Source organism: Manis pentadactyla, chromosome 19 (genome assembly GCF_030020395.1).
Source record: "Manis pentadactyla isolate mManPen7 chromosome 19, mManPen7.hap1, whole genome shotgun sequence".
Taxonomy (NCBI): Eukaryota; Metazoa; Chordata; class Mammalia; order Pholidota; family Manidae; genus Manis; species Manis pentadactyla.
This window is the reverse complement of record NC_080037.1, coordinates 21845369-21869518: the sequence shown is the minus strand read 5'-3', so window position 1 is coordinate 21869518 and position 24150 is coordinate 21845369. Positions and strand designations below refer to the sequence as shown.

The following is a 24150-nucleotide window of genomic DNA, read 5'->3' as shown; positions in this document are numbered from 1 at the left end:
AGTTTCAACACTGCTGGATGATCCCCTCTAAGAATACTTCCTTTCTCAATCTCTATGTTTCTCTTTCTGAAACTTTTATTCTCCAGACTAGGCACCAGGGGTTTGGACTCTACTATATCACCTATAAGAGTAACCAATTGCACACCTCTTTAACCATTTATTTCCTACAATTCCGCCACCCTCTTGTGAGAAATGTTTACCGGTCCCAAAGCTTCTTTAACTACTTCTACCAAGCAGATGTTTACATTCCCTGTGTGTTGGGTAACAGTTTAGTCAGGACAATAAAGGATGAATATATAGTTGGCATTTTGCTTCTGTTATATTTATACTGATTTATACTAATATAATATTAATATTGCTCACATTCCTCCCAATTTGATTGCCAAACTGCTCCCAACTTCTCCCTCTCCCCTGTCTCCTCCTTTCTATTTTTATCTCTACCTCTTTCCCTCTCTCAGCATATTCTTGCCCCCATGGAGCCCCCTTCCCCAGCACACATGCATAATGGTAAAGTCCACTTTTTAATCAAAGTTGCTGTTAATTTCTAAACAAGAGAGGAGCATTAATTTTGGCATCAAACTCTTGGATTCAAACTCTTGTTAGATAGGTATGTAGCCTTGGAGAAATAATCTGCACCAGTGTTCTCATTTACTCAAAGATAAGAGCTTGGCAGTGCAATAGCTTAAACTTCATAGAGTAACCACTTTAAATGCAAATCTAATTAAGCTATCACTTCAAGTTCCATGTTAAGGTAAAAGTTATTTGCCAATCAAAAATTTAAATTATTATTACTAAGAAAATTTTTCTTTTGCCTGTCAAACTTAAACTTTTTGTCTGTTAATGGGTAAAAAATATTGCATTCTAACTTTTTGGAGAAAAGTAGTCAAGGTATATCCCTTTATCCCCAGGCAAGATGTGAATTGAATTTGTACAGATCAGTGTCCTTGCCTTATGGCTGATACGATTTGAATGATTGAAGATCCCCTTAAAACTGAACTATCAGGACCACTTTCCCAGTGTGGATTAACTAACCAGGACTATAAGCACCACCACTGTAAACTTCCCTGCACTCACAGACAATGGTAACATTTTTCTCAATATTGAAATTCATGTTTAGATATGAGTGGGAGTAGGTCGTTACCTAGTCATTAGTAAATCTTAATTTAAAGCAAATAGTTAACTCCTAACTTCCCCAGACACTTGAACATTCAAAAACTTCCCCAGGCACTTGAACATTCAAAGAGAGTAACTGAGAAATGCATATTCCTTCTAAAGGAATGCATTTTACTTGTAAAACTCTGGAGTTAGTATTAACAGATGTGTGGTTATAAATGGCCTTACAACAGTAGGGTTAAGAAATAGCCAAAATTCATAGGGCTGTGGATTTTATGAATTGAATTGGTGAGGATGAGATTTGAATCTTGAGCTTGATTTTCTGTGAAATTTAGCCACAGTGTACTGCTCACACGTTGGGAAGCCTATCTCTTTTCATGCTTAGGTGGTTATTTCATTTTAGGCCATATGAAAACTTTTACTCATTTATTAATCTAGTATGTATTTATTGAATTACTGCTATGGATCATGCATCTGAGTTTAAAGATTACATGGTTATTAAAAGAAGACATAATACATGTCTACATGAAACCTATTTTATAAAGGAAGAGGCAGACTATAATAAGCACACAAATACATCAGGTACAAGGAAGACACAAATGCTCTGCTGTGAGTACATATAATGGTTAGTGATGGCATGTTTGGTGGGGCAGATAAGACAGCAGTTTGCTTGTGTGATGTTGGTGTCTTTGAAGTCTGTATATAGTGGGTGATATTTAACAATTTTTTAAAAATAAATCCCAAGCATAGAAGACAGAAAACTAAGTGCCTATTAAATAATAAGTTTCAATTTTAATCCATAGATTCTGTTAGTAATCTCCAGAAAAAATGACATTACCAGCTAATGTTTCACAAGCTTTTTGTGTGTATAATCATATTCTGACAATTCAAGCCTGATTCAAGATGACAGGTTATAATTTGGGGAATAAAAATTGATACCTTGTAAAATTTAAGATTGTACATATTTCTGAAATTTTGTTTTGTCATAAAATTCCATATCCAGCCTCCCTGACACATGTAGATGTGAAAGACATAAAATTAATAGCAAGTTGAAGTAAATTATATGTATCTTAAAACCTATGACCTACTATAACACACTTTTATTTCCCTTAACTATGTGGAAAAAGTCATAACATTTCAAGGAAAGTTTTCTTGAAGATATCTCAAGACTTATTTTAGGAAAATTTATGTTCTACTAAATTGAGTTACTATTTAAAAGTAGGGTTTATTATGGAAAACTCTCATAAAACAATTGATTATCTGTATTCATTGTAATAATGTAATTACTCTAAAAAACAACACTTGATTTTGCCTATTTACCTCATGTTACTTGGAATAAGCAGAATATTGTTGTAATTTATTCCAAGTTCAGATATTTAATTGGTTACCTACCTTGTCATGATCCGTGGTTTATGAATATTTGCTCCAGTGTTTAAGGCAGAGAGTGTGCCATCATAAGGAAATTTCAGTGAAATTATTGTTTGAATATTTAAAGAAATGATCAAAAAGCAGGTTAGTTTTTCATTAACAGGTAACTATTCTCCTGCATTTATCCTTCTTTATTAGCATTTAACTTATTAGTCTCTGCCTGGAACAAGAACAATTTACAGTTTCTTCAAATGTGGTTTCATTCAGAAATTCTTTGTTACTTTTACTCTTTAATTCAACTAAAGCTTATAATCTTATATATATTTTTAAAATTGACATCCTGGGACAAAAATCTGTGACTTCAAAAGAGTACACATACCAAAATTTACAAAGATGTAAACAATGTTTCCTGCACCATTTTAAAGTGGTACAAATTTTACTTGTAAAGCTCTGGAGTTAGTAATAACTGATGAATGGTTATAAATGAACGGCCTTACAGCAGTAGGGTTAAGAATTTGCCAAAATTCATAGGGCTTTGGATTTTTTTGTGAATTGAATTGGTAAGGATGAGATTTGAATCTTCAGCTAACTTCAGACTCCTAAATCCATTCTCTTTGGAAAACTACCATTGCTTTATTAAAATATTTAAATTCATGTATGAAATGCAAATACTTTCCACTTATTAACCAAGATAATTGTTTTTTATGCTATAAATGTAGGGGAAAAAAAGATGTGCATATTTGTGCTTATTTCTTTTTTACAGAGAGTCAGGGTAGATTCTCTATTTTAGCTCAGTTGTATCTGTCTTTTGGCTTATCTACATTGATTGATAATTACCAAATCTGTATAATTATATAAATGTGATTTATGAATATCTGTAAGTTGTAATATATGTGAAACTATACTTCCAAAATTTTTAAACAAAAGCTTTTCTTGTGTGTGGAAAATGGAAGTTCCTATGGCCAGGATCCTCACCTGACCCTAAACTACTTGATGATGTAATTGACCTGCTGCTAGGCTACTGCTTCCACACCTGTAGACAATGAGCCATTATTGACTTAGTCACTATATAAAGAGCTCTGCCCAGTGCTCTGGGTAGAGGCAGAGACAGAGAATGATTATGTACCTGCAGAGTGCTGGATGCAGATATTATTCTAGTGCACAACCTATTGCCAGGAGAATAAAGCCAGTATAAATGCTTTTGCCCCAAGAATGTTCCATTGTTATTTCTTGGTCTCACTGATTCCATAGTGAACCTGCCTGGGGCTGAAACCCTCAGGTAAGACATCTTGTCACATAATTCCCTCTCTCTCTAACTTAGAAAGTCATTCATTAACAGCATGTATGTATTTTTTTCACATCAAGACATTTCCTAACCAACTAGGTAACATCTAAGTAGTTTAATTTAAACAAACTAACAAAGGAGTAGTTTAATTTAAACATAAATTAAAAAATTACTGTGTGGGTACAATTTCTGAACCATTGTATTTCCTCTCAATGAATTACCTTTGGGAAGACTTTGACTGTGATAGTGAATTCTATGATATTTCTGTTAAAATTTGAATACAACCCCATGTAGTAAATTATAGAAAATGATATGCAGCTATATAAGATAAAATTAAACAACTTTTACTCACTGCATAGCTTAACATTTTTTAAGAATTAGAAATATCAATTACTAGCACAAACCAGACCATTCTTTAAAAAATTATCTATAACTTCACGTCCATTTTAATTTGATTCAGTGACAGTCAAGAGGCTATGGCTACAATGAATTCTTGTTACTTTCCTGAGATGGTATGTGTTTTGTTGCAATCATGCTAACTTGTCTTCTCAATCAACTCTGTTTGGCAGCTTATTCAAAGTACAATAGTCATTAATGGTGCTTCTCAAAAAGCCCTGTGTGTAAACATTTTACGTAAGTCATATTTGTGACTGTGCTTTTCATCCAGTATTTTATTTTCAAAGATTCTTCTGTTAAATTCCAAGCCTCATCCAAAAATACTTCCCAAACCCTTCTACATTTAAATTTTAAAATGTTTAAAACCCCACTATAGTTAATTTTTTATTTAATGTATTTTTTTGTATCAAGGGGCAAGGGGCATAAGAGTAGATTCTCTACCCTGCCAACTGCTTAGCATTCAGCTGCTTTAAAAACACTAGCTTCAGAGCTACAGCCATCCAGGCCATTAGGAACATTTCCCATTTACTGGCCAAATGGAAAACAGCATCATTTGTGAGATATGGAAGCTATACAGAAAGAATGTTAAAAGAGCCAATTTTATATATTACAGTAATATATAATAGAGTTATGGGAACTAGTATTGAGTATTAGTGGAATTTCTTAGATCAGTATGATTTACAGTTGAAATTAGAAGGTCATTGCTACTAAAGATTGGCAAGTCAGTTTATGATTCTTATGCTGGATTTGTTCACAGTAGATTAGTGCTTGGGTACATATTTTGTTTTAATATTCTGTTTGTATGCATATTTTAATAAATATTCATAGAATTAAAATTGTAAGTCAACAAATACAGCATTATAAAAGGTAATGTAATAATAGACTTTAGTTAAGCAACTTTATTTAGTGTAAATTAGCAGTTAAAGTTAAGTCTTCTCAGCAACTGCATCATTCGGTTTTGTCAATAATTTTTATGCTGCTTTTCTTTGGTATTGAGTCCATATTACATATTATAAACTGTCAATAATAGCAGGTTCTGTATTTTTCAGGAACCAAATATACATACGTAATTTCAAAGAACCATTGTAGTTAATATATTTTAAATACACTGAGTATATTCATGTAATCACATAGAATTTAAATACTATTAAGAAAGATCAATGACAATGTATCAATAATGTAATCTTTATTTAAATGGAATTTGTTGATGTCATTCTTGTTTTCCAACCTATTTTATGAATTGGTAGTTGTCTTACCAGTGGGTTTCAGCCCCAGGCAAATTCACTATGGATTCAGTGGGACCAAAGAAATGACAGTGAAACGTTCTTGGGGTGGAAGGGTTTATACCCAACTTTGTTCCCATGGTGTCAGGTCAATCACTAGAATCCCATCCACTCAGAGCGAGTCTGCACGCAACAAGCTGGTCTCTGCCTCTGGGCCTCTCTGTCCCCACAACTGTCTCAGTCTCTGTCCTTGGTGCTGCCACTTCTCCAGCCTCTACTCTGCTCTCCTGCAGCTTGGCATCCGTGCCACCGTGTCACCCAGAGCACTGGGCGGGGCTCTCTACATAGGGTCAGTAGTGACGTGTTGCCCACATGTGTGTTGTGAGCCAGCTGGCAAGGGCCAGGTGAGAATCTTGGCCATAAGAACCTTTACTTTATCCACAGTAGTGTTAAAATTATAATAATCTTGTAGAAAAATAAACACTAGATGGACACAAATAATAGTAGATGCTTGTGAGTCAGAACTTTTAGCAGGCAAACATGCAACTATTACCCTCTAATAGAGGCTCCTTAGAGCCAACAAAAACATTTTCAGAGTAATGTTCTGGCTGAAGTGGTTATAGCCCATTTGTGTGTTCTGCAAAATAGTGGTGTTTCTAAAGGGGCTGAATTACATTAAACTCTAATGATTGTGCCTATTTCATTTAAAGACTTCTGGGGGTTATGATGAGAAGATATTTATGTTCTGTGAAGGCTTCAGGTAGAATGCAGCATTTAGTTACATGAAACCATATTTTTATTTATACAGGCACAACGCATCTGGATGGAATCCTTAGATGCCTTAATGTAAAATGCTCTCATTATGATAATCATACCCGACAGCATGTTTTCAATTCAGCACTCTACTGCTTTGTTTTTCCAAGATTTAATGAATTCATGATCTAGTTTCAACTGAGGTAAATCTTATCTTCAGCAAAGGAAAAACTACACTCACAAGTTTCCAGTTTGTGTACAATCGTTAGTTACTTATTGCCTTCTCAAGTTATATCAAAGCCAAATACTCTGCATGGGTCAAGATATACTAGATTATATTATTAGAAAGCAAGCAAATAAGTCAGCTAATATGTCCATAATCTTGGGAGTGTACATGACAAAATTTCTTTTTAGTTCATGTACTTGTTTATCCAAGTAAGGTGCAGGGGGTAGGGCTGGGGAATGGAGACTCCAATCATCACTGTTGATCAAGATGCCAGGCTGATGGACAGGCTATCCATGTATGCTCTCATTTATTAGTCAAAATAAGCGACATGCCACACTGACTTTAATGGACACCAATAAATGCAATCTTATTCTGCACCCAGGAAAAAGAGACACTGGGAATTTATATTCATATCTGAAGTTCACTGTGAAGAGTGTGATACTTGACCACTACTTCCAGAGATGATTTCCTTTATTTAATGTTCTCTGATCATACCATTCCTCAGGATTATTTTAATACTTTCTATCTGTGTTTTCATCAAAACTTTATTGAGATTATAACAATGATCATCTTTCATTACGATGCAAACCAAATGTGGTGGACAGAAATGAGACATCTTAGATCTCAAATCAACATTTATGTTTTCTACATAAACTGTACTTTATGATTATATACAACAGAAAACAATTATTTTATTTCATTTTTATGTGACAATATAGGAAAAACTAGGAGAAGAATTTCAGACAAAGCTCTTGAAATAAAGAAAATAATTTGCTATAGTTACCAACAATACAGTTTTTAATTAATTAATTTAGTTAGTTGATTGATTAGTTAGCTTTAGTCTTAGTTTAATGATACTCCCAAAGAGTTTGTCCTTTACTTTCAATTTTGGCATGATAGGGAGAATAAATCAATCAAATGGGATGGCAAAGTCTTCTGTCCATCTGAAAAGTTGGAAGGTGAAATTGAGACTATAAACTTAAATCAGGTTAACAGACAAGTAATGAAAAGCACCGAATAGCCGGAGTAAGCTCTCTGGAAGTTTGTCCATAATCTTAGGCTCTTCATAAGCTTATGATTCTAAGGGAAGAGAAAACATAACGTTAATGAGAGTAGTTACATTTATATCAAAGAATAGTAATAACTTGGACAGAAGAGTTATGCTAAATGAACTACTGCACACTTCGTGTTTTACACATGAAATATTTTTAAGCCTTAGAATTTTAATTTATTCATTCACATTTTATCTTATTTAGTATAATTTTTGAATCCTTGAGTTCAGAGGTTTTCTTACATCCATTTATAAGACTAGCAGGATTTCTGGTATTAATAGACAATAAATAGTAAACCACTAATACATTTTCTTGTTAATTAGTGTCATAAACTGAATTCTGAAAATGACTGTGGGGGAAATTGAAGTTCCTATGGCCATGATCCTCATCTGAACCTAAACTACTTGATGGTATAATTGACCTCCTAATAGGCTACTGTTTCTGCCCCTGTAGGCAATAAGCCATTATTGACTGAGTCACTATGTAGAAAGCTCTGCCCAGTGCTCTGGGTGGAGGCAGAGACAGAGAATTATGTACCTGCAGACTGCTGGATGCAGACATAATTCTAGTGCTTGACCTATCCTAGGGAGAAAAAAGCAGGGTATAAACCCTTTTACCCAAGAATGTTCCATTGTCATTCCTCAGTCTGAATCCATAGTGAACTTGCTGGGTTCTGAAACCTATTGGCAAGACAATGACATAAATTTGTTATGTCTTTCATTTTTACATCCTGTTCTTTGTCACATTATGAGCAACAAATTACAGAAACTTGTGAATAATCAGGTCAGAATAGATAATGGGTTGTGTTTGTATACTTACTCATTTTTTTTTCCTGTACTGCTATCCCCATGACCAACTTTATTGTGAATTTTTGTGCCCCTGTATCCCCCTCGCCCTCCCCACTCACATACCCCAACCCCTCCCCCATGGTAACCACTAGTCACTTTTCAGTGTCTTTAAGTCTAATGCTGTTTTGTTCACTCTATTTTGTTTGTTTTTATATTCCACAAATATAAACTTACTAATTGTAAATAAAAAGATAAGGCTAAAAATGCATTCTTCTAATGTGGATTTACATATAGTCACATAGCAAGAAATAATAATGTAGAAAGAGTTTGTATGGGAGATAAAATATCACTATTGAGTCAATCTTTTGTTTACTTAAAGTCCAATTAATTCACTTATTTCACATCCTAATCTATGGTTATTTACATATGTTTAGAAATTTAGCACTTTAAACCACTGAAAAAGATAAACAACTTAAGTTTCAAATTATTTAACTTTCACTTGATTTAATTTTAAATCTTTTTCAGCAAACACAAAAGGAAATGTTTGAGGGTATGCCTGTAAGTTTGGAATTAATGAGCAACTATTCTTTAGATCACGGTTTAATAAATAACTTCTTAGAACCATTATGTAATTATATATATTATGACATATCACAAAATACTAAAAATTAAATGCTTTAAATGTTATCTTTCACAAAATTGAGTATATATTTATATATATATTTAATACACAGAAACAAAAATACACACATGCACAAATAAAGGTAAATTTCCTGAAGGAAAAGACATAACCAAAATTTATTGATATTAATCCGTGTCTGGAAAGATAACAAAGACACTCTTAACTCTCTTCTGAAGAAACATGAATTAATAAATCCAGTATAGTATCTCTAAAAACCCTACAATTACCGAAAAGAGCACAAATTTAGTATATTTTAAAGACAGTATACCACGTTATCTAGTAGTTTCCTTCAAAGTGTGAAGAAAGTGTGAAGCCCTTCCCCCACCCCCCTCCCTGCACCCTCCCCCACAGCGTCATTAGTATTCCTTGTTAAAAATGCAAACACTCGACCTTACCCCAGACCTAGAGAATCAGAAACTCTGGGGTGGAGTTTCCTCTGATTCTAAGAGGTGCTTAAGTTTGAGAACCATTGGTAGAACAAACTATTCAAAACTGTTTAGATCAAGAGGAGATAGCAAGAGTTTCTCCATAGGAAACACTAAATTTGACTTATTTTCAGTCTTCTCTAGATTCTTTAGTGAATCAAATAATTAGTTTCCAAAAGACTGTGTGGATTATTTGGCTGCCAAATGTGTGTCACATAAAAAAATATTCATAGTTAGGAATCCAGTCAGTGACTTAACCTCTTTTTTCTGGAAGAATTCACTGTTTTTCATTATTTTATGTAAATCTTTCCTGCTGCTCATCTAGCAACCATTTTCCTTCAGAGATTCCCTAATATCAAATATTATCTTTCCAGAATTCCCTCTGGTCAGAATAAAGTAGGGCCCCACTGCAAGCAGCTCTATAGCCCGCCACAGCGAACTCTGCAGTAGCTCAGCCCGTATCTCAATCTGACACTTAAAAAAATTAATGTGTTTGTTTTATTTATTTTTTAAACTTTCTCTAGAATGTGAACTCCATTTGGACATGGACAGTATGGGTCTGGTTTACAGATGTAGCCTTGTCACACACTGTTCGTGTTGCAATTGAAATTTTGGGGGGCGAGATGTAAATAAATATGGCACTTATTTGTACAATATTAAATAAACATGTTACTTGCTAAATAGAAATGAGTTAAATAACACACTTAGGACTATTAAGCCTGGTAGGCGGAATTCTTCCCTGTGGAAGGTATTTGAGATTTTTCTCAGACCACTCTTCAGAAAACTTCTATATAGTTGCTATCAGGCTATCCAGTTCACCATAGTTATTTTTTATTACTGGGTTGACCTGAACTCATCAATTTATAAAAATTTAAGTCCTTTTTTAAATGTAAAAATCTTTTAAAACTGTATCTGCCATTTCTCTAATTTGGCCAAATACACCTTAGCAGTTATTATGCATATTGAGAAATTGCTAATCAAGTTGAATTTGGGTTTCAAAACACATTGTAAGCAATAACTATTGTACAAAAATGTTTAACTTTGATCATGATTTTAAAATTCTTCTGTAGTTCCATAAAATCCTTGAGGTTTTACAGGTTCCTACTGTAAGTGAATAGAGAAAAGAATCCTTAGAATGATGAAAATAATTTCTAATTCAATCTCTTTATTCAATTTCCCTTAAAAAATAACAAAATATTACCTTAGCTTTTCCTTTTTTTTATTGAATAACCCTACATTCATATTTTATGCATAATGAAGTCAAGTTTCCTTGGGAAAAAAAATCTGTGGTAACTGTTTCTTTTAAGAGGTTGTTTTATTTTTTCTTTATCTACATGATGGCTTGAGAATATGCATTCCAGTTACACAAATTATAAATATTGATTCTCCTATTCATAGCACATGATGTATTATTACAAGCAAGAATCATTGTAATGTAGCAACCCCAGATAAACTACCAAGTGAACTTTTCAAATGAAAACATTCAGATAGAATATGTACTTATAAATAAAAATAAATTTGCTTTTCAGGGAATTTGGCCGCTGGAAAGTAAATAACCTCGCAGTTGAGAGAAGAAATTTCCTTGGGTCGCCTCTGCCTCTTGCCCCTGAATTCTTCCGCAACATAAGATTTTTGGGACGTCGACCTACCCTTCAGCAAATCACAGAAAACCTTATCAAGAAATATGGGACACATTTCTTGTTATCTGCTACTCTGGGAGGTATGACTCTTTGAAAAATATTTGTGCTTGTGTGTACTTGTACATAAAACTGTGTAAGCCAAGGGAAAGTATGGATTAATTCAGATAGCTGCAGTTTAATAATTCTAGAATTCATTAACTTATTAAACATATTTGTAAAGTTATTACTAAATGCTTTGTATGGTGTTCACAATGGTGACTTAGATGGTTATCACTTAGTTTCTGCCTGGCAGCAACTTATAATCAAATAATATATGTTAAATATAGGCATAATCAATACACTCTGTAATGCAAAGTGATGTGCCAAAATTTATTTTTAAAAATGAATAGTAAGCAGTCAAGTCACAGGTGAGAGTCATCACTTCTGGTTACAGAGAGCAGGAAAGTTTTCCTGGAATAAATGTTGAAAATCTGAAACTACCATTTTTAGAGCCATTTTAACATTTCAGATGTGGTTGAATTATGATATGAAAAGAGTGATAAGTAAATATCAAGTATGCATAATGTGAAAACAGAGTTTAGTAATGTCCTTTCTTCCTTAATCATGCTATAAATTCGTAAAAATTAAGAAAGCTATAGCTTAATATCATTAAATATGTGTTTTATCATGGTGATTCACTATTTTGAATACATGTAATTGATATTTCGGGAAGTAATGTGAAATGAGAAAAATACGGCATTTTCCTAAAACTTAAAAGTATCCCAGAACTCCATATATCTAATTTTGCATAGGACTTTAAGTGATGTCCCACCATTCCATTTAGAAATGAAACATTACTCTTTCCTGTAACAAATAGCATTGAATAAAAATGGGTAGGTAAGCTATGAAAACAATGGGTCCTCGCTCCCTTGTCAGTTCCTCCATAAGTTGACTGAAGACAGGCAGACTGATTCACAGCAATGGTGAGGTGGCACGAAAGACCACCTGCTCTTCATATGCTGTCTTAGAAGGTGAGTCTTTTCTTTCATTTACCTGCCAGTACACCTGCCAGCAATTCCTGTCGGTTTTATCATCCAGAATACATCCCACACCTAACTCTTTCCTGACTTCTACCCCGACATCTCTAAACCAAATTACTGTCATGTTTCTCCTAGTATATTCCTATGGTCCATCGCCCACTCATATCTTTCTTAAAATTTGAATCAGGTCAAATGAATCCCTGTTTTAAATTATTAAAACCTATAACTGGCCACTTAAATAAAATCCAAATGTCTTGTCATGATTTATAAGGCTCTACATGAATTATCTGACAATGGCTTTCATCTCAAATCTTATTTTCTCTCTCTCCTCATCATTCTCTATTTTTATCCACAATGACATTCACATATTTTTTCTGCTCAAATACTGTTTTCTCAGAGGTCTTTCCAGACCATCCTACTAGCAGTAGTGCCCACTGGGCCACCAATATTCTCAGCTATCTCATGATCTTACTTCGTACTTCTTATAGTTGGTATCACATGAAAATATGTTATTTCTTTATTTCCTGGTTTATTATCTGTCATTCCTCCTGATTCTTGAAAACAGTGTTATTTCTTTACACCATAGTTATATGTGCTTGGCATGTAATAGTCTATCATTAAATATTTCTTCAGTGAATCAATAATGAAATTACACTTTGCTAGGAGGCTGAAGTTGTCTCGTGCACTAAATAAATGTCAAAAGCTTGATATATATGAAGGATGATTGAGATCTAATTTAAGAAGAAAACTGAATGAAAGAGGCAATTCCAGAGAGCCAGAACAGGTCAGTTAAACAAATCAGGATTCAGACTTGGAAGAATCAGGATTGCAAACAAGAGCAGGACAGCAAGGGATAGAGAGGTTGGAAAAGGAGATCTTGGGCACATTGAGGAAACATGTTTTCTATGAAACCTTAAGGAATTAAAGGTGGAAGATGTAGGGTTGTTCAGACAGAAAAGTCAAGACATGAATATACACTCTTTCTCCATTACTTTCCTCCATAAATAATACTAAATAATAAGATTTAGAGATCAGAAAAACCTTGTGTGTTGAAATTACTCTCTCTCTCTCTTTTTAATCAATTGTGAGAGTTTAAAAACTGTTAATAGTTTCTCTGGTGTTTTTTTCTTAGAAGAAAGGGGAAGAGTAACATCTATGTTATAGGGTCCTGGGAAGGTTAGTGTAAATGTAAGAAAATGGCTTTGGGACAATGTGTGGCATGATTTAGACAGGTGATGTGCTTATATTATTGCTATTGTTATTGATGCCAGGGTTCTTGTTTGCAGAGTTGAAGAATGAACTTAGCAAACACCCAAGGTAGGAGAGCCAGGGAGAGGCTTTTATTGAGAGACACAGTGAGAGGACAGAGCTCCTGGCTCGCGCCAAGAGGGGCCTAGAGAGCCCATAGTGGTGAGATGTCTAGGGGTTTTATAGGCTGTTAAGGATTTTGGGGAACGTGAAAAAAACCTTAGAGGTGTGGTCTTGTTAAGTGATCCCTGAATATTTAGAATTAACACAAGGAAGTTCCTGCTCTGATTTCTTCCTGAGATACCAGTGTCTTGGTCTAGCAGCATATCAAACAAGGCCGCCTGCCCAGCCCCCAAGGTAGGCTGAGTTATTGTTTGCTAAAGAGTAAGCTAAGAATCTTCCTTCTTAACTTTCTGGATATTAAAATGCAATCTTATCTTTAAGGTGGAATCCTTCCTTTTACTATATTGTTTATGGCAGGGCTTGCTTGCCATTATTAATTGTCCAGATTGCAAGTCACCTCATCAGATCTGAAGGAGGAAAGACAGCACATAGGCCTGGGCCTTTTAGCATGCTAAAGTGAATCTTACACATGATTACAAATGATTAGCATAATAAAACATGTGCTACTCTTCTTTATCTGTGGACTATTAACAGATCTCACTGAAGAATGACTCTAGAGCTTAATGCTTAACACAGAGTTTTGGTAGTGGGTTTGCTTGCATGTATTAACATTGCTCTGACTGTAAATATCCTGCCTTGCTTTTTCTGGAGGCCCTCAGCCTATTCTGTCTACACCCATGGTCCCTGTTTCATTATTAAAGTAGCGTGGATAGCAAAAAAAATTACAGAATATCCCTATAATTATGAGAACTAATTCTGTGAAAGTGTGTCTATTTGGCTTAGTAGTGTCAATATTATTAATATCAATAAAATCTGAAGTAAAATTGAAAATTAAATTATATTTATAACTTCTCCCTTAGAAAAGTTCAGTAGTCTTGAAACTCATATTGGCTTCAATACCAATGTATCAAATATAATGTGGAGTATCCAGAATGATTTCAGAATATAAGATGTATTTTCCAAATAAGAAAGGAAGCAAGGAACGAAGGAAAGGAAGAAGAGATAAAAAAGAGATTCTCAAGGACATTTTTGTTCCTTAATAACAAAATTACTGTGACTGTTGGATTGGTTTTACTATTTTGACACCATGAATCCCCTATTTTGACCTTAAGAGTAGTTTTTGTTTTCTTCGGTTTTGTTTCTTTTTATAAACCATGGTTTATAAAAACCATTGTGGGATTAAATCACTTCTTTCAGGTTGATTATTCAATGATGGCAATCTGTTCTCTAAAAATTGATCTAGTTCATTTATTTAAAAGTCTTGTTCAAGCATTTTCTTAATTACAGGGGTTGGGAGAGAGGAAGTGGCACCCTTGCTCACCTTCTGATCTCTAAGTATTCCTTCAAATTTAGTGGTCCTGGTATTTTGTATTGGAATTCTTTACTTCTCTTAATGTTGCTTTTATGTTCCTTTAGGAAGCTCTGTTGGGTGATATTGATAATTTAGCTAAAATGCATGAAATCATTTAAGTTGCTTAAGGATACAAACTATTTGCAATTAAAATGTATACCAGGTTGACTTCAGGCATTTTAAAATTATTGCTGTTGTAATTACACTAAGCCTTTATTGTTGCTGTAAGTGTATTTAGCTTCATATGTTTTACCTGACTGAACATGAAATTGTCTTATTCCATTTTTTAAAATTGAGATCTGTGGTATTTAACTGGAGCTAATTCTCTCTCTTACTCTCTCCTTAATTGAACAAGACTTTAGAACAGCCTAGTACTAACACACTGAAGATGCCATGTATATGAGTAAATATTTTTTAAATAGCCAGTTGTTTTATAACTAGATGCTTCCTAAGTAACTAGATCTTCAAGTAAATGTAAACATGTTTCAAAGCTAAGTGTAAAATACTACCAGTGTTAAAGTGACAAAAGAGAAATAAATGAATAAATTATCCCCCAAGAGGTATTTAGTACATCATATTATTGATTTAGACATAAAACTTCAGATTGCATATTTGAAGCCTTTGATGGGATATTTTCTGATAGATAAAGCCAGTGATTGAATTATCTTCCTATAGGGAAAATAAATTATAAAAACCTTCTTCAATATATATCATTTTATCCATTTATTTCATCTTATAACTTCTAGACTATTTATCAATATAGTAATTCAACTTGTTTCTACTTAGATAATGATATCTAAACTCCATCACTTTTTAAATATCTAAAATAAGCTACTCAATTTGAAGAATCAATCTTGACAAAGATTACACTCTTGGGATATATTGATTTCTAGCTATGGAATGTATTTCATGACTTTTTATAATGTATTTCATTATAATGCAATATATGACAAATACTGAAATAAAAGTGTGTACTGAATATAGAAACATATGACAAAATGAGTGAATAGAAGGAAAAAAAGGCCTTAAAATTGTTGGGCTTGCTTAGAAGAGGAAGGGTGTCCACTAAAAGTCACCATATGGGTTCTGGATAATGGAAGAGGTAAAAGAACTAAGGGACTTGGAGACCAAAACATTCAAAGATGTATAAAAATGCTATGACAAAATATATACAGTAATTTTATATAAGACATGATCCTCCTCTCCAGAGGTGCACAGATTTGTCCTACTAGTCACAGAGCCCTGAACCACTCTGGATATATTCAGTTCCATCTAACCTTGGAACTATTTGTTTCCAGTATTTCTTTTTTCATGTCATTTATTGAGAGTATTATGGTATCTGGGCAATTATGTTTAGAATATTTTCAGACATTTTTGGGGTAATTGCTAATAATCTTAAGGTCAGTTTCTTTCCTTTAGAGTGCTTTGTAAAACATACCACATTTCTTTGCGAAACCTGTCTAAGGCTAGCTATTTCCTTCCAATTATACACCAATTGGTGTTAAGCCAACATGTCCATTTTTTCATTGTCTTTATATATTTGGCTTTGCCTCTTGTCAGAAGTCTATTCTTTTCCAAAGATATTTTTTTACCTTATATGTATTTGTTCCTACAACACTGTCTATCATTCTATAATACTACATTAACAGAAAGATAAATATCATCAAGACATGTACCTTTTAACATGGTAAGTAAGCTAAGGAAAGATGATCATTAGTAGAGTGAGCCAACGCCGTAAGAACTGAAACAATTCCAAAAGGAGAGCAATACCCAAAATATCAGAAGACTTTAGCATAAGGAATAATGGGGTCTCTCATTACCAAAAGTAGGACAATATTTTTGAGCTAAAGAGATACAACAATAAAATAAATGATTACACTTAAGCTATATTTGCAATGGTTATTCCTATAAGAAGAATTTCTACTCAGATAGCAATTATTACACGTAAAACTCACACAAAAGCAAAACAGGTATTCACAATAAATTGTCAAATGACCAGGAAGACAAGTGCCATAAGTGTACATTTTCTTCCTGGGTGGAATGGTAGACATTATAGGTTAGTAGACTAACTGAAGGGTAGTAGCAATAATAAAATAAAATAAAATAAAGCCAACACCTAAGAGTTAGCTTCATTGGATTAAAAAAAGGGGAAAGGAATGGAGGGAGGGAAGGAGGGCCTCAGTGGATTATAACTACAATGGGCTGTGTCCCTGATAGGTTCTGACTGTGGATCCTCTGTGATCTGCTCTGGGCATCTCCTCATTCTGCGAATCAAGCTGAAGAAGGTCCTCTTTGGAATATGCTGTCCTCCTGACAGAGGGAAAAAGTAAAAAAACAGGTGTAACTTTGCAATGCTTGTCAAAACTTATACTAGATAACAACATATCTGCCCACACATATTTTGATCTAAGCATTTTCCTTTCCAGTAATGAGTTAAGAGAATCATTCATGAATTGCTCACAGTTCTTCCCTTCAACAGGCCTTCAATCCTTGATTACATGTTTGCTTCCATGATGGTGCAGAAAATAAATTTTAAAAAATAATTCGATCTGCTTCATCATCACTATGGATCTATCCCTAAGGTCCTTTACTCATTCTCTTACCCATTGATTTTCTTTTTAATTTAGGTATTATTGATATAAACTCTTAGGAAAGTTTCAGGTGAAAAACAATGTGGTTACTACATTCATGCATATTATTGAGTCCCCCTCATATCCCATTGCAGTCACTGTCCATCAGTGTAGTAAGATGCCACAGATCCACTCTGTGCCTTCTCTGTGCTGCACTGTTCTCCCCGTGATCCCCCACATCATGTGTGCCAATCATAATACTCCTCAATCCCCTTCTCCCTCCCTCCCCACCTGCCCTCCCACACCCCTCCCCTTTGGTAACCCCTAGTCCCTTCTTGGAGTCTGTGAGTCTGTTGCTGTTTTGTTCCTTCAGTTTTGCTTCATTGTTATATTCCACAAATGATTTGGTTCTAACTTTTTGAGAGCATTACCTCGCTCCTCAATAACTATATACATGAGAATGCAAGTTGAGAAATTCCAAATGAAAAGATAATAGTATGGAAGTTCTTTAATTTCTGTTCCTTATGGACACAAAATAGATTTGAAAATTAGGATGGAAAAAAATACATAATTGTGAGGCCCACAGCTTCCAAATGTACCTAATCCTTCCCTCTGAACTAATCATAACATTAAAGTCATGATCTTCTGTTCTATTATCCTCTGTTTCTCATTTTCTATGAAAACATCCTTCAATATATGCTTTTAATGTCCATACACTACCACAGTAGTTTAGTTGTAAAAGACAGCTGCATTTCTATGTGGAATAATCACATCTCTTCCTATACGCAGTCATTAATCCTTTTTGCTTTCTCACAGACTCAGAAAGTTGAATCATTTTAAAAATCACATTTAGTTTCTACAAAACGTGTGGATGACCTTTGGTGTGTGCTCATGTCATGCTTATGAGCTACAGCTGGTTTGAAAGAATGTGAATAAAAATGATACTTGAGCACAAAGATTTTAGTTGATTGAATAATATCCCAGTTTTGAAATCTGAAAATCATATTATTTAGGTAGAATTCTGATAAACTTTTATACTTGAACACTTCAAAGAGATTTAATTAAAGTTGAGAATAACTAAAAGTCTCAAGGGATGTGAAGACTGTAACACCACAAAAGCATGGTAGTTGGGTATAATTTAAGAAATCTCTTAAAGGAAAAAAATAGGTTTATCTCCCATTTAGATTAAGTGATCTAGTCAAATATTCAAGATATCTAACAATCCATGATTTACGAAACTTGAAATTTAGCAAAAGCTAACCAGCATCTCTTACAGACTTGCCTGACCTGTTGTAAGTAAGGTTTAAAACAAGGTATTCATAAAAGAACAATTAAGATAATTTAAATTAGAGATTTAAACTGCCTCGCACGCTTCACTGCAGGGAAAGCTTCTGCATATGTGGGTTAAAGTTCCACTGCAGAGAAGAACCATGAGCAATTTATAAATGGATTCTCTTTATCCGGTTATTGGAAAGGATAACCAAGCACCATCTTTAAGGGCTCTGTATATCTTGATTACAAGATCCTCTAGAAAATAATTTTGACAAAGTCTTGGTGCCTGTGATGAAATTCAGTGTCTGTGAAATGTTGACTTATGAAAATTTAAAACCTCTTCATTTACTGTTAAGATTTAATAAAAAAGGAAAGGATAGGAAACCAACATTTATTGAATACAGCATGTGTGTTCTGCCTGGCTTTATAGAGGAATTATATTGTTTATTCTTCTTAAAAGTTGAGAGTAGGAAAATACCTCTGTGTTAGAGATGGGAATGCTACCAAAGCCTCACAGTCGTCAATGAGAGGGGCTGTGGGCAGTTAGGATTTGCCCTCATGTACAGCTGACTCCAAAACCTATATGTTCCTTCCCTTCATTATATCATATTTCTTTCCAATTGAAAAAAAAAACACACTGAAATTAGAAATAAAAGTATATTAAGGTTTGCAATATTTTCATTTGATTTTCCTTGTTTATAATACATATTTATTCTCAGGTTAGAAGGGGGAAAAACACATTTACGTATACCTGAAAAACAGATGTATTCTCTCTGAAAACCAAAGGAAATATTTTTTGAATCTCCACTAGATAAAGAATGAAAACTCCTCTCATTCATGTTGATGATTATGAACCATCATTTCTCCATGTTCATCTTTGATTGTTTAAACATATATTAATGTTTCTTTTTATCTTTTGTATTGTTCCAAAGGACCACTCTGAAATAGTAATCTCTACCTCTTCTTATGTGTCCTTTTTTCTAATTGTATCAAGGGAAGTCTAACACTTACAAAATATTCTTATATCAAATTAAGTTTTGACTTAGTTTTAACTTGCTTTTAAAAATATTCAGAATATTCTATTTTTGGTTCAAGTATAACTCAATTGAGGTCATCTTGAAAAATAAGGAATGTGAATTATTTCACCTGAAGAGTGAAGATATATAGAGGGATACAATACTAAAGGACTATTTTGAGAGATATTTATTCTCTGTATGGGGATGCAAACTGTGGGACTATGGTTAACAAATTTGTAAAAGAAGTAGGAAGGCAGGATTCTGTTCATCACCAATAAGACAAATAGCTAAAATTACTAAAAATATCCAGATATGGAGTGAGTTGCTTTATGCAGTTCTAAGTGGTGGGTAAAAGAAAATAATGGCATGCTAACAACTTTTGAATTCTTACTGTATTCTAGTCATATTCTAAACCCTTTACTGTTTCACGCCTATAGCTGCTCTTTGAGGAAGGAATACTGTGCTGTTACATAAGAGGAAACCAAGTCAAGTTATACAATTAAAGCCATTCAGTTATTAAATAGAAGCCGGCCTTACAACCCAAATCGTTTGGCACTAGTAATTGGTACACTTACATCTAAGCTATTATTGATTCTGTTTAGAAAATTCATCTAAATAACCTTGTTCAGCCTAATTGCATTCACAATGTCTTCTACAGATTCCTATACACAGATTACAACGGAATTATCTGAGAACTTCCAAATCATCTAGAATTTCATTTCGGTTATAATATTAAAGCCATAAACTTACTAATTATTTATGAAAATTTTATTATAAACAATGTATTTTAAAGTGGGCCAAACAAAGTTGTAATCACTCATGCATTTATTTTTCTTAAATGAAAATATTCAAAGGTGCTCAAAAGAAATTTTCAAATTTCAAATGTACTCAAGACTTGTACAATGAATGCCCATACACCCATACATAATCATATTACCATCTGAAAATGCTACTACCGCTACTATTCTGCTTACAATTAGCTGCAGAATGACATTTTACTGATTCTTTGTACTTTAATTCATCCTTAGAATGTATTTGAAAACATTAAAAAAATGTTCTTAACTTAAAGTAATTATTTCTACAAACAACATATGACTAGTAAAATTGGCTTCTGTTATTAATTTTTAGAGATTGTTTTTTCCTAGTTTATTTTTGTAAAGAAATACAACTTTTTAAATTTTTCAGTGTTCCCAGTGCGTAAACATTACAGCAAAGTATATTTGAAATAGTCTGTCTTTGAAAAGTCTTCCCTTTATCCTGTTCCTTCCCTTTCCTCTCAGCTAAATATTGATATGCTCTTGGTTAACCCTTTCAGTAGTTTGTCTTATTTGCTTGATTTGTTTGTTTTCAAATAAAAAGAAACACAAAATATATATTGCATCTTGCTCTTAGAAAGAAAGTGTAATTTATGTGACACACTTTCATTATCCATTTTTCTTTATCATAATGGTATGTAGAAATCATCCTCACTTCTTTCTATGGCTGCACTGAATTCTACTGTATAGATGTAATGTCATTTATGCCTAGTGATTAGGCATTTGGATTATTACAGATGTTACAGAGTCAAATGGGAAACATTCTACGTATTTTAGCTAGTGTTTCTTTGGGACAGATTCTTAAAAGTAGGATTGCTGAGTCAATTATTGCTAACTATCACCAAATCTCTTTCGGTGAGTATTTGGGCATTTTGCCTTACCACCAGCAATATACCAGAGGGCCTGTTTCCTTCCAGATTTGACAAAGTTGTCAGACTTCAGGATTTTGGCAAATTCTTTAATTGCAAATTGGTATGTCAATACATTTTAATTTGTATTTCTTGTGCTATTTAAACCTGTATCTCCTACATATTCTGCTTTAAGGATACTGTTGACATTAGACCAGTTTTGCAAGTTTTAGTCTTTAGTGCTATGCAGTATTTTTCTTTTTTCTCATTTAATACATCTTGGGCTGTATTCTGAAATATCTGATATCAAGATCATTAACTTTAAATCTTTATATTTACATTTACCAAGCTGTTTTTGTTATTTTGTTTTTAACCTGACTTAGTAAGGCATGTATCATTCTGTCCTATTCCATTTGGAATGCTATGAAATGCCACAGAGTGAGAGCTAATAGACAGCAGAAATTTATTGTTCACTATGCTGGAGGCTGGAAGTCCGTCAGATATCAAGGTGCCAACATGGTTGGGTGAAAACCCTCTTCTGAGTTCTGTAGACTTCTTGAATTTTCACTTGATGATTAGGCCTCTCTGCAGCCTCTCTTACAAAGGCACTGATTGCATTAATGAGGGCTCTGCTCTCATGACTGAAGCACCTCCCAAGTCCCCTATAAAACCATCATATTTGCAGGAGTTAAGATTTCAACATATGGATTTGGGGGAACACAGATACTCAGGCCATTGCATTGCATGCATTGTACAGCTGCACGAGGATCTCTTAGGCTATCAAAGCACTCTTTTTCCTCCTCTATCTATGTACAGGATGCTTGTCTCTGTACTCTCACAACTTGGCACATGAATGTGTTTTTCTCAGATTCATTGGCCTTTCTCAGGTACATTCACTCAGATTTCCATCCTAGTTGATGCTTTCTTTCTGGGGATAAATAATTGCTATGCACTTTTGTTTTTTTCTATAATAATTTACATATATATATTCCTTTCTGGCTTTCAAATATTGTCACCCAAAAGATATTTTTCATGCACACCACCTAATACTGTTCATAATTTGACCCACTCATTCATATTTGTGAGGGACTTTTTCTCTGTTTCTTTTCTTCAGCTATTCTAGTTAGGCTGATTGATTTCCAATATGCCTGTTGGGGTCCAAATATATATTGAGAATGTGACCTTATTACTGAGATCAATTGACCTCTTTTGCAGAGAAGTATGAGCTGTTATTTAAGATTAGATAGTCACCTAGGCTCTGGTATATTAAAAATGGATTATTTTAATTTGGAGAAGAAATGCAAACTATTCCACTACATAATCTGATTTGGTATTTTATAGAACTAGCTTGTCAATTTGTAAATGGGCATAATGCCACTCAAACAGATGGGCTCCTAAAAGTACAAGAACAAGTATCAAGTTTGACAATTTTGTGCTAATGAATATCCAAGAATACGGAAATTTGAGGATGGCGAGTTCTTAATATTAAACTTGAATGACATTTTTTTCTTTTTTGGTCAACATTCGAACAGTGAAAACCACAGCTTAATTATAATATACTTTAACTTTCACCTTTGAGGATTCATTGTGAGTACGTAAAGCTATGATTGATGCCACTGATTCCATAGAGCTTATAAACACATAATATTTTAATATAATACCATACATGGGAAACCTCTGAAGTAAATACATATATACTTATATAACTTATATAACTATGTAAGTTTTCTCTGCATTTTAAAGGCACAATTGAAAACTGCTGATGTTTAATAATATGATTGGTTTTCATTGCCATGCTGATCTGTAGTAAATATTTCAGAGTAAATACAATTTTATATTATGCACTTAAGTTCATTTACATATTTTCATTTCTTAATTTGCTTTTGGGTCACATGAGTGTTGGGTAAGCTACATTATATGACAAAGTCAATAAAATCTAGAGAAGTTGTTCCACAAAAGCTACATATTCAGCATTTACTAAATATATATTTACAGCCATCAGTACCTCAGGTTGATTTCTAGGCATGTGTGAAATACTCCTAAACAACAAAAAGTAAAACTCTCTTTTTTTTTATTATTCTTTTGTTCCACTATGTATGTAATTTTTTTTATTATTCTTTTGTTCCACTATGTATGTAATCTAGGCATCCTTACTTACAGATAATTGGGAAATTAATTTTAAGAAGAAATGGAATAATTTTAAATATTATTAATGCAGGAGAGGAGTCACTCACAATTTTTGTGGACAAGCGGAAGCTGAGCAAACGCTCTGAAGCAAGTGACTCCGGCACCAATAGCTCTTCGGTCACGCTGGAGACACTGCATCAACTAGCCGCTTCCTATTTCATTGACAGGGACAGCACCCTTCGGAGACTGCACCACATTCAAATTGCATCCACTGCCATAAAGGTATGATTGAGTTTACCCTAACATCATTCATACCATTTTTTTCCCATCTCAAAAATCCATTTCTATATATATATGTATGCCTCACTGATTTAAACTATTGTGTTCTGCAAAATATTTTAACATTTCCTTGTGTTGTGAGTAACATACTATTTAAAGATGAAATTGTGTGCATCTTGATGTAATTTTAACTTGATGATTGGGTCAAGGGTTTCATGGAAAAATGGTAATTGAGATACACCTGAATTGTGCAAGTTTATCCTGTAGTACATAGGTCCTGGTTTAAGGAATATTTTCCCTCAATGTTTTTAAAATATAATTAAGAATACAGGGTTTGGTTATACATTTCTAGAAGTCAAGATTTACGCCATAATCTAGAAGTAGTGGCTAAACTCCGTATGTTCACTAAAATCCTTTGCCTCTGAATATACTTAAGTTGCCTTCACCAAAACTGAGAGAAAGGGAGAATAAGGTAGGTACTTTTAATTTTCAAAAGAAGCAGAGACACAGAGAAACAAAGGTAGATAATGA

General features: G+C 33.7%; 1 protein-coding gene across 3 annotated transcripts in view; it reads left to right on the top strand.

Moving 5' to 3' along the window:
• The window catches only part of BRINP3 (BMP/retinoic acid inducible neural specific 3), a 407138-nt gene that overhangs the window by 192217 nt on the left and 190771 nt on the right, over positions 1–24150 (top strand). For all 3 annotated transcript variants that reach the window (XM_036919660.2, XM_036919662.2, XM_036919661.2), the window contains exons 3-4: positions 10841–11031; positions 23432–23622. In XM_036919660.2, coding sequence (XP_036775555.1) covers positions 10841–11031; positions 23432–23622 — 382 coding nt within the window. The remainder of the gene's footprint in view (positions 1–10840; positions 11032–23431; positions 23623–24150) is intronic.